The 11,716-nt window shown below is 37.7% G+C and overlaps 1 protein-coding gene across 2 annotated transcripts in view; it reads left to right on the top strand.

Moving 5' to 3' along the window:
• Nucleotides 1–1,595: 1,595 nt before the first annotated feature.
• Nucleotides 1,596–11,716, top strand: part of LOC126979152 (sulfide:quinone oxidoreductase, mitochondrial-like) — a 13,342-nt gene continuing 3,221 nt past the window's right edge. The window contains exons 1-5 of one of the 2 annotated variants that reach the window (XM_050828391.1): nucleotides 1,596–1,761; nucleotides 7,127–7,232; nucleotides 8,347–8,571; nucleotides 10,751–10,951; nucleotides 11,462–11,644. In XM_050828391.1, coding sequence (XP_050684348.1) covers nucleotides 1,670–1,761; nucleotides 7,127–7,232; nucleotides 8,347–8,571; nucleotides 10,751–10,951; nucleotides 11,462–11,644 — 807 coding nt within the window. In that variant the 5' untranslated portion in view covers nucleotides 1,596–1,669. Of the gene's footprint in view, nucleotides 1,762–7,126; nucleotides 7,302–8,346; nucleotides 8,572–10,750; nucleotides 10,952–11,461; nucleotides 11,645–11,716 lie in introns of those variants that run through there. The other variant, XM_050828392.1, reaches the window with a different exon arrangement.

Here is an 11,716-nt window from a genome sequence, read left to right as displayed (position 1 = left end):
CATCTTTCAAACCTTTGACAACACGTCACACTCGCGCTAACGCCTGGCGGATAATGCACAGGACAGTGTGTCAGTACATATAAGTAAAGTACTCTGTAGGCCAATGAGAACACGGGCTTGCCACGCCTGCACGCATCACCGCGCCCGCAAGTGAACAAGCACTAAGGCCGTTTGTCCACCGCCACCGTCATCGGGAAGTCACCGAGAACGAGATGATGGCGCCGATTTAGCGATACATACATTTACTACGGTCGTGTGTACACCGCACGCTCGTCACTCGACCGAAGTCATCTCTTGCACCGATATATCGCTTGGAAATGTGACGGGCCGAAGTATCGGCTTACAACACACGTTTAAACGTGTCCATCTACGCACCACATCTTGATCTTCCCCAGAAATAATTGTCAGAGATATCCCGGTGGCGATTGACAAACGGCCTAAGCCTTAATAGCCAAATTAATTGTTTACTGCTCGAGAAAGTAGTAACAGTAATAAAATCTATTTCAAATGTTAATACTTCGCTGATTATAGGAATTTGGTTACAGCGTTCTCTAACGTTAAGTAGCTTAGTCTTCGAATTTGATCGTTGTTAAAAATCTCTTTATTGATTTTAACATATAAAAATCTGACTAAAAAAGTATAAAATAACTTAATAAAGATTTAATTTAATACACCTCTTCTGCAAACCTAATACCTTCAATATTAATAAAGTACTATTATTTGTATGTGCTAACTATTGATAGGTTTTAAGCAAAAAAAGTTAATTCTTTTTACTTCTTACCTATAAATTTAAGTTAAATATAGCCCTAGCAACGATATATACTCTACTCCTTGAATGTTTTGCAGTTTATAACTTGTTTGAAATTTAATAGAAATGCTATTATTGTAAGTAAGGAATTGAATATATTTGGTTTTATCCATGTTAACTGTTAAGTTATTAGCCTAACCTAATTCAATTATTTGTGCTTATACGTGATTTATCTCATTTTCAAGGGTAGATTTATCTTTACATTTTATAATTATTGTTGTGTCATCAGCATATAAGATGCATTGCTGGATTATACAGTTAGGTAGGTCTTGGATGTGACCGAACGGTTTTTGTTGTTTGGAAACAGAACGAAAAGCACTACATTGTTCTTTATTTGTTTGGGATATCTTTACACATTATTGTCTTTCACCAAGATAGCTGGCTATACATTCAAGCGGCAGACCGAATCCGATCCGTTCATTAAATGCGAATGGACGATAACTAGGCTTGTGATTATTGCATAGATGTTGCTTTTAGCTCCAAACATTTAATTCAAAATTATGAGACATTTCAGCATTCAGAACCAGTACTATGTATTGCCATATAATAATATATGGATTTGTATTTTTATTACAAAGCAAATTTGGATTTGTAAGTATCTAGGTAGCGTAGGCATGTGACCTGCCTAATTTTAAATCATTGTGATTTATTAGCATCCTTCTATTAGCTGTAGTAGCTGAGTGTATTTTCATTGAATGTCTATTTTTGATAAATAAAAAAAGTATATATTATATTAACCATAAATTTCATAGTGTTAATCTCATTTTACTTCTACTTATATAAAATACGGATAGGCACTAGAAAAATAGTTGTAAACCAGTTGGCTCTGCTAGTCAAATAACACAAAATGTAAACAATAAAATGCAAAATTCTGGTTTATTTTTAAATTACTTCGACACATGTAACGCTTTAGTTCGTTCGTATTACTACCAGCGTGCCATAAAAGATATAAGGTAAGTAAATATTAATATATTATGAAGTGAAAACTTGGTTAGGGGAAATTGGTGACGCGAAACCAAAAGAATTTTCCTCGTGACTGGCGTACGCGAAAAATAAATAATAAAAAATAATATAAACATATATACTTAGTTACGTAGACACTTTTTGGTTGGGTGAATTCTTATAGCAGTAGGTATATCTGTAGCTATACAGATGACGTAGGTATTGTGCAACATTAGTGCTGTGTATATTTTAGTACCTAGATAGTCACAAAAAGCAATGGAGACAAGCATAATGTTGATCAGGAAACTACATAAAGTACGCAGCGAAGACATAAGAAAGAAAACAAGATTACCGATGCACTAAGACACGCGATAACATTGGAATTGCTATGGGCTGGCCACATTGCAAGGTTCATCGACAAATGGAAAGGACCACCAGGTAAAAGAAGCACTGGTAGACCAAAGTAGATGACATCGTGCCAGTGGGGAGAAACTGGATCAATCAGGGACAGGATAGGAAATCGTGGAAAAATTTGGGGGAGACCTAAAATGGGGTCCATATCCAAAATTATATAAGAAAAAACAATTAATTTGGTCACTTTAAATAAATATACACTAGATTTTAAGAACTTTAAATTACTAACATTTGATTATAAAATAAGGGTTATGGAATAAATGGCTTATTATTATATTTTACTAGCTGACCCGACGGAAGCTATTCTGCCAATAGAAAAAAAATAATGTGAGTGTTTAGGAAAAATCTAGTTTAAAGCCATCGGAGAATATGTTATCATTATTTAATTAGTTAAAATGAAACAATTGATAGAGTCTGTTACTCTTAAGAGATAGAAGACATATGCCATCGCGGACTTTTCTGTAGACCTAAATAAGATACACAGTTCCACCAAACATTATTTTGTTATATCTCGAAGGGTTTAGGAAGCGTTTTGCGACACCTACAAATATCGTTAATGTGTACAAAAACTTAACAAATAATATACTAAAACCGTTCTCGAGAACCATGCTATGCATTGGTGAAAACAGCATGAAAATCGGTGAAGTATTTTGAATTTATCGCTAAAAGATAGAGAGTCGCAGTAGAAGTATTTTTTATAATATTTAATGATAAGTGAAAAGTTCAATGTGTTTTATTAAAATAAGTATTAAAATAAATTGAAATTAACAATTTAATTGCATTTTAGCATCTGAAGTTTAAAATTTTAATAAGTAGGTACTAGAAGTTCTAAAATTTAGAATTCAGAATCTAATAGTTCACTTCTTTTGGCATTCTCTAGTCTCTACAAATGCCATTATTTTTACACGCTTTATACTCACTTATGAGTTTGTAACTTTTTTTTTTCGAGAGGAGTAAAATACATTCACCTATTGAAGACCCCCAAACGGGGCCCATATGTCGGGCTCGGGTGTAAACACCCCCTACCGACTAAAAACCTCCTCTGTGCTGATAGCCCTGAAGACTTTTACAGCGAAGCCGGGCGGGGGCCTTGGAGGCCGAAACCACTTGCAACGAAAGAAACACGTGCAAACGCCGCCGAGCGGAAGTTCAGAATAGAAACACGTGGGCAAACACGAGGCTTGCGTACGACATAAAGGGACGTACGATGGTCTTGTACAATGTCACCTTGTGTCTGAGCGGTAGTTTGCTTCGCTTGCACACTAGTGGATACAGGCGGCTAAGGACAAACTGGGCTCTATTGCAAACCGTGCTGATTATGTTTTGCGAAGTTCATGTTACTGTTGAACGTAACACCTCAATATTTATAATGTTGGGCCCACGGAATAGGGGTCCGATATAATTTAACAGTAGGTATAGGGGCCAAAGATTTTATTTTATTAGTATTACCAAAGAGTACCGCTGCACTCTTTGAGGGATTGACTTCAATCCGCCATTTTCTGAACCAGTCTCCTAGTTCATTAACGGCGGCTTGAAGCACTCTTATATGAGTCACGAGGCACCCCCGAGTGGCGCCATAATAAAGAGCCGTGTCGTCCGCATATTGTGCACTTTGCACTTTCTGAGGCTTCGGGAGGTCAATCGTGAAGAGTGAGAAGAGGGTCGGGGACAGAAAGGAGCCCTGAGGCACTCCCGACCTGATGGGTCGGGGCGTGGATAACGTGCCTTCTACTCGATAACGGTAGCTTCGATCAGTAAGGTAGGCTCGTATGATGCGCTCGAGCCTGTCTGGCATACCCAGTTCATACAGCTTAAAGATTAAGCCGTTATGCCATACCTTGTCGAAAGCTTTCGCGACATCGAGAAATACGGCCGCTGTAACTGTACGGTATTGGATTCGTTTGAGAATATACTCAGTGAGTCGGTGGGCTTGTTGGGGACACGAGTGAGCAGTTCTGAAACCAAACTGATGGTCGGGTATCATGTTCTGCTCCGCGATATAATATTTGAGGCGCGCGAGAATCAGACGTTCGTATAATTTACCTAAAGAGTTAATTAAACTAACGGGTCTATAACTACTGGGACAAGCTTTACGTTTACCAGGCTTGGGAATACCGATAACAATGGATTCCTTCCATTGTTCGGGGAACGCGCAATGTAATAGCAGTATATTAAAAACGGTTACTAATAAATTAATGAGTGTGGGAGGCAGGATTTTAAGAACCCTGTTATTTATAGAGTCGGGCCCCGGGGCCTTTTTGGAGTGAAGCTCCCTAATAATTCCTTTCACCTCTATACTAGAGGTGGGTTGTATTGGCTCGCCTGATGGGCTAAGAGAGATGCGACGTTCAACTTCACAGTTTACTTCATTAACATGGGCTGAGTCGGTAGCTGCGTTCGGGGTGCACTGACTCTCGAGACTGTCGGCAAGGCACTCCGCTTTGTCCTCGTCATCGAGGGCCGGCAGCAGGCCCCGGTCTGTCCAAAGGAGGCGTTACTGTAGGCGGTTCCTGTTTGAACGCGCGAGTCAGCTTCCAGAACACCACGTGCGTCGTTGAGCAAGCGGTCCCAACGATTCGCCGAGGAGTTCCGCAATCCGTTCCTTTCCCACTCGCTGTAGATAGCGGAGGTGACGCCTATGGTGGCTCTGCGCTTCTCAGTGAGCAGCTCTCTGACTTCTGGTGGCAATATTAGCCGATGCGGTTGCATTGTAGGCACTTGCCTGGTGCAGGCCTCCATCTTGTTGTGGATGTGGGATGTCACACAGGAGATAGCACTCTGGGCTACGTCAACCGAGTCAATGTCGTCAGGTATTGAATCCAGGTGCTCGGACGTTGTGGTCTCGAGTTCCTTCTCCAACCGTTGCCAGTCGATCACTGTGTTAGTGGGTGGCTGGTAGTTAACGGGCGGAGTTTGTAACTGACTTCTTTAGACGCGATTTTGAATGGCCAGATTTCATTCAAACTTTGTAGATTTATCGAGGACAGATGACAATACACTAATTTGATAAGATTACCCCATTATACAATTTGCAAAATAAGATTTTTGCCAATTTATAATTTTTAAATAAATAAATCACTCATAAGCGCCACCTAGTAATTTAATGTAAACTACAAAGGAACCGCGCGACATCTCAAGACAGTTCCACAAAATTATAGTATCTAATTTGTTTAAAAGCGATAAAATGGCGGTGAATTTTGTATTTCACGCCATCTAGCAGCATTTTAATAAACTCTTAAGGCAATTATGAAATGATATGATGGAACGTACGCGTATACAAATGATTCTGTAATGATGAAGTTATGTTTTTATTTATGAAAAGATGGCGCTGTTTAAGTAATCTGTTTCCATTATCTTATCTTATATCTTTAAATGAGCAATTCTTGTATATATATATAATTGGAATCTCGGAATCGGCTCCAACGATTTTCATAAAATTTCGTATAAAGGGGGTTTCGGGGGCGATAAATCGATCTAGCTAGGTTTCAATTTAAAAAAATGTAGTTTTATCCGTTTTAATGAGAAACAGCTACAATAACTTTAGAATACAAAGGTAAATTTCGACACTATATACAAGACTATAGTAGCTCAGATGGGACATTGGGTGATCCGGAAAGCAGAAGACCCGGTTCGAATCCAGATATCCTGTTAGTTTTTTTTTCTAAATCAAAGTTTGTACATTCTTAAAAATCCGAGCAAGGCTCGGTTGTCCGGATATTATCTTATATCTTTAAACGAGCAATTCTTGTATATATATATATATATATATATATAATTTGAATCTCGGAAACGGCTCCAACGATTTTAATGAAATTTAGTATACCGGAAGTTTCGGGGGCGAGAAATCGATCTAGCAAGGTTTCAATTTAAAAAAAAATGTTTTATCCGTGTTTTAATGAGAAACTGCCACAATAATATTAGAATACAATGGTAAATTTCGCCACTATATACCAGACTATAATAGCTGGGCGAACCGGAAAGTAGAAGACCCCGGTTCGAGAATAAAGATATTCTATTAGTTTGTTTTTTGTTAAAATTTTGTACTTTCTTAAAAAGCCGAGCAAAGCTCGGTCGTCCAGGTACTAAATTATTAATGCGTGATGTGACTGAGTTAATTATTATGAAAGCTAGTTCGGTGATCTCCGGCTAGTTGAATTAAGTGATCTTTCAATATAACTAAAATATTTTTATTCGCAAATATTAATTCAATTATTTTCAATTTTTTACTTGAATTTTATATAAAGCGTGTTTTTTATTTTTAACTATAATTTTTTAATAATGTTTGTGATTAATATGTTATTGAATGGAAATCTCTTTTATATACTTAATAATAGTAAAGAAAATTTTCTCCTGCTTGTATAAATTTTGAAGACATGTCCTCGGAATAGATTAGCTTACATCATGATAGCGCAAAAACTATGCTCAGAACAATGATATTATAAACGATAAAGAGGTCAGAATCATGATGATACCTACAGGTAGCTCAGCTAGTTAAAGCTAACATGTTACCTAAGTACCTCAAGCGAGCATAGTAAAGACGTATTAAGAAGAGTCGGAACGTCTTTGCTCTTTTTAATTTTTATCATTATTATTGACGTCATTTGCGTTTGTGTTTATCTATGGATACTATAAAAGCAAACAAAATAAAATGTTTAATCTAATTTGATAATAAAATAAAAATTAAACGTTTTTTGTCACTTCTGTGTAGATAAATAAGCAAAGTTTAAGTTGCAATAATAGTTGATTATCTCATAGACTTTTTTCTATTATTTTTGAACGTTGGATGTTATGTATTCCAACACTTTTCCTATATATATTTACATAAGTACCTAGTATCTTATGAAGTTTGGTAGAGTAGACCCAATGAACCGCTTCGAACAGCTAGGCTAGGATAATGTTGGGAAAATTTTGTGGCATGTCGTGTATTGCTTCAGATAATATTTTTATTGTTTCCTATTGTAGCTGCAAGGTTCTGGTGGTGGGCGGTGGCACGGGTGGATGCAGCGTCGCCTGGAGACTTTCTAAGAAACTTAATGCTAAAGATATTTTACTTCTGGAACCGAACTGGGTACCAAATCTGTTTTTCAATCGACTAGTTAAATCGCATTTCGCAACCCCACTTGCTATATCCACATAGGTATGACTACAGATATAATAATAGTATGGCATTTGAACTTATTACGTAACAGTATTCTAGTATCGAATGATATAGATCCATAAATTTCTCCAATCCATTTTTATAGTGAATTTCTTTTAATGCGTCTCAACTGCGTAATTCGTGATCGAGTGTATTGTGCACAGTTTCAATGATTACAACATAACAGTGACAAAAAAAAGCTTGACCATTAGTCACACTCTGCCTGGCTGCTGTGTAAGCTGCTGTGTCATAAACTATCTGTGGGCCGTGAACAGTAACGTATATGGACCCTCCATACGAACGAAATATTTGGCAAGGAGAATCGTCTCTTAAGGGAGAAAAGTTGAAAAAGTGTCCAGCTTATGTTGTAAATAACAGTTCAAAAAGCTTCCACAATGTCGCTGGTGTAGAATTATGAATATAGCAATTGTAAACGAAATGAAGTAAAACAGTAAGACAGTATGACAACAAGTAATGTAGTAAATATAACCTTAAAGAATTATAGGGAAACGTGCAGCTAGAGTGATTAGTATTATTTTATATTAGGCGCTTCTTTTAAGATTTACCCTGATGCTACTGTGGCACCACCCTAAATTAACGCTGTTTGACGGACACTTTTATAAACACTGATGATTCGCCTTACCTCTACCCTCCATGGAATGTATTAATTTCTATCTATTTGCTTTTATTGGATCGAATTTCTTATTGCATTGAATCGGTATAGCGGATGGGGGCTAGGCGAAAAAAATGTATAAGATCACGAACCCGATTATTTTAAAAATGCTATATCGGCACGACAGTTGTGTAATATTTCGGAAGGCCAGTTGATACTTGTTCCTAATTGTTCCTGGGAAAGTATATATAAATATTCTATTATAATATTTTTATGCCCCAGGGTTGCGGTTTACGTTATTGGCATCTTAGATTCAGGCCAATACTTTTCTGTATTTTATTATGTGCCACAGAGATTTACATAGTTAAAAATAATCGATTTCGAACTTAAATTAATAATAGATACTTATATACGAATGATTTCCCATAACAGTTGCACTACTACCAGCCGTCATTCACGTTAGTAGCAGCGGGACTTGCTGATATAACACAAAGTAGGAAACCCTTTAAGGATGTAGTGCCTCCCGACGTGAAATGGCTGAAGGACGAAGCGACACAGTTCGACCCCCGTAACAACACCGTCGATACCGCCTGTGGGCTCAGAGTCCATTACGATTTGATGGTCATTGCTGTGGGCTTGAAGAATGATTATCATAAAGTAGGTACCCATTTCATTAGGATATTACGATGTATAAATGTTTCATATAATTTCGGCAAAGATATTTTCCATGAACTAAAACTTAAATTATTCTGTGTGAAAGTCCCACATTAAGTATTAGACTTACCTTTATGTCTACAACACAACCAAATTATTATATTATACCTATTACACTTAAAAGATGTTATATTAATAAATGTATACATATATAGATTATAAAAATCAAAGCATCAGGACGTACGGTATTGTGCTGTTCGTGCAATGACGTTGAATACATAGAACGTTATTGTGTTCGTGCTATATACGTGGGTTACACTGAAAGTTTTTAGAACTGGCCAGATAGAAACATTGCTAACCTAATGTAGTATATTGCATTCATTTGTTTTTGTGAATTGGTGGCAAATCTAAAACTCTGGTTATAAGTGAAAATGAACCTAACGCGAGAAAATTTTCGGTCAATGATTTATTATGACTTTCGTTGTGGGCTTACTGAACAACAAAGCTATGATAGATAAGATATGATAGGCTGCAATTAGAATTTCTTAATGCTTCATTATTCCATGTCATGCCACTATTTACAATTGGTTTAACGAGTTTAAGCGCGGACGTAGCAATCTCAGTGATGATCCGCGTGAGGGACGTCCTTTAACAGCGACTACTGAAGATAATATCTGTGCGACGCATGATAGAGGAAGATAAGAGAGTGACCTATCAGCAGATACGGGCAAACCTCGGCATTGGTATGAGTCAAGTTCAAAAAATATTACACGAACATTTAGGCTTCAGGAAGCTTTATACCAGATGGATTCCCCATACTTTAACCGACGACTAGAAAGACCTTCGCATGAACTGGTGTCACTAAATGTTAGATAAGTCTAACAGCGGTAACTCAAATGCTGTGTTTGTCATCGTCACAGGTGATGAAAGCTGGATACTCGTATATTGCTACGAACCCGAAACCAAAAGACAATCAGCTCAGTGGGTGTTTCCTTTCGAGGATAGGCCAACTAAGGTAAAGAAAGGAAGAAGCCAAGGAAAAAAGATGATTGCCTCATTCTTTGGTCGGAGAGGTCATTACACGACAGTTGTGCTAGAAGATGGAAGGACAGTTGCTGCAGACTGGTATATCAATCGCTGTTTACCTTCGAAAAAAATCGACAGCAGCGCCCTCGAAGCAGGATCCTCCTTAACCACGACAATGCTTCAGCGCACTCCGCACAACGGACTGTTGAATATTTGACAATGGCCGGTGTCGAGATTGAGTTATCCGCCATACATTCCTGACCTGGCGCCCTGCGACATTTATTTATTCTCAAGAACTTAAGATAAAATTCGAGGTATTCGCTTTATGAGCCCTGAAGATGCGGTGAAAGCGTACGAGAATGCCATAGAAGAGACCCCTAAGGAAGAATGGGCCCACTGCTTTTCTCAGTGGTTCCATCGATTTCGACGATGTGTAGAGAGGAACGGAGATTACTTCGACAAACAATGAAAGTATTGGCACCTTTTAACATTAAGCCGTTTTTCATTTTCTAAACATTTTCAATGTTACCCAGGTATCAGCTTGGTTATAGACAGTCACTCAAAGAATAATTAGAGAAATAAATATTATGACTGTTCATTATCACGTCACCTTGTCATTTTCATTGTAACTAATTCTAGTAGTCTTCATAAGATACATAATAGCTTTAAGGATAAATGTATATAATTTTGTAATAAAGTCCCAGCCACTGTTCAGGCATTATCTATAAATAAATTTTAATGGCTCTGTCGTAAATCCTACTACTCCACAGCTGAATATCTATGTGATCGGACAGCCTGAGATTAGATTATGATTATTTTATAGCATTAAAAATGACAGTACATTATTGTATATTATATTATATTAAAAAGAGCGCAAAAAAATGCTGGGAGAGTTTCTTGCGCCGCTTCTTCTCTCTCAGAGCGCCATTTGTTTCCAAAGCGGTAGTAGTATTAGAAATGACATCAAAAATAAATCTAAATGAATCAGTTTTGAGAAAATGCCTTTATGCCTTCAAAAGGTTTTGTACTGTTCAAAATATCGATATTAAGTACATGCTTTCACCTAAAACACACGACCGTATCGACTTCAGAGTCTAGTCCGATTTTACTACTATTATGCAAGTACATAGTCTTGAAAAAAAAAAGAAATTAAAAGATTCCAGGTCTAAAGCGCCTGCTCGACGACCCCGTATCGCCGGTGAGCACGATATACTCCCCGGATTACTGCAGCAAATGCTGGTGCAACCTGCAGCACTTCCAGGGTGGCCATGCTGTGTTCACGTTCCCTAAGCAGGCCGGGAAGTGCTCGGGGGCTGCACAGAAGATAATGTACCTCGCTCACGACTACTGGACGCGGGTGATGTATATACACTTCAGCAAAAGACATATTTATAGTTATATCTAGTTGTACCCGCTGCTTTGTATGGCTGGTACAATATGTCTTACATTGTCCGTTAAGACAGTTTGGTCATTGTTTTGGTGTTTGTTAATTAGGCCCCCACGTTATGGACTAGGTTCGATAATGACCCGAGTACGTAAAGCCACAAACAATGCTAATATATATACTTCTCTAATGTCTAATGATAGTTCTGTGTACTTTGAAATAGAAGTCGGATTTCCAGGAATGTCATAACAGCTCACGGAAAACAGTACACAATGATTAATTGTTAACCCTAAACTAGGCCCAAAGTAGAGTGAGAGAGAGAGTAAAGAGAGCTATAGATGTAATATACAGGAGTTTTTATGAATTATCTTCTCGTGTAGTACTTTAGCATGTAACAAATTGTTTTTCATATTTTTGTTTTAGAATAGACTACTACCTGTATAAAACTACGTCTAACAAGAATGTATATCATTTATATTATAGAAGAAGATACAGCATTGTACGAGTATAAGTTACGCCACGGCTGCACAGGCGTTGTTCGGTGTGCCGAAGTATGCAGCTAGCTTGGTTAAAGTAGCTCAACAACGAGACATAGCTGTTAACTATAGCCTGGAGCTAGTGGAAGTGACGCCGAAACATGCTGTATTTACCGGCTGTGGGGATCAGGTACTTGTTTTTGGAGGTACCTTACATACAGCCTAATAAGTATCGAGATATATGTAATTATGTAAGCAAAAC

Source organism: Leptidea sinapis, chromosome Z, assembly GCF_905404315.1.
Source record: "Leptidea sinapis chromosome Z, ilLepSina1.1, whole genome shotgun sequence".
Lineage (NCBI taxonomy): Eukaryota > Metazoa > Arthropoda > Insecta > Lepidoptera > Pieridae > Leptidea > Leptidea sinapis.
The sequence above is the reverse complement of the archived record's forward strand: the minus strand, read 5'-3'. Positions and strand labels throughout refer to the sequence as shown.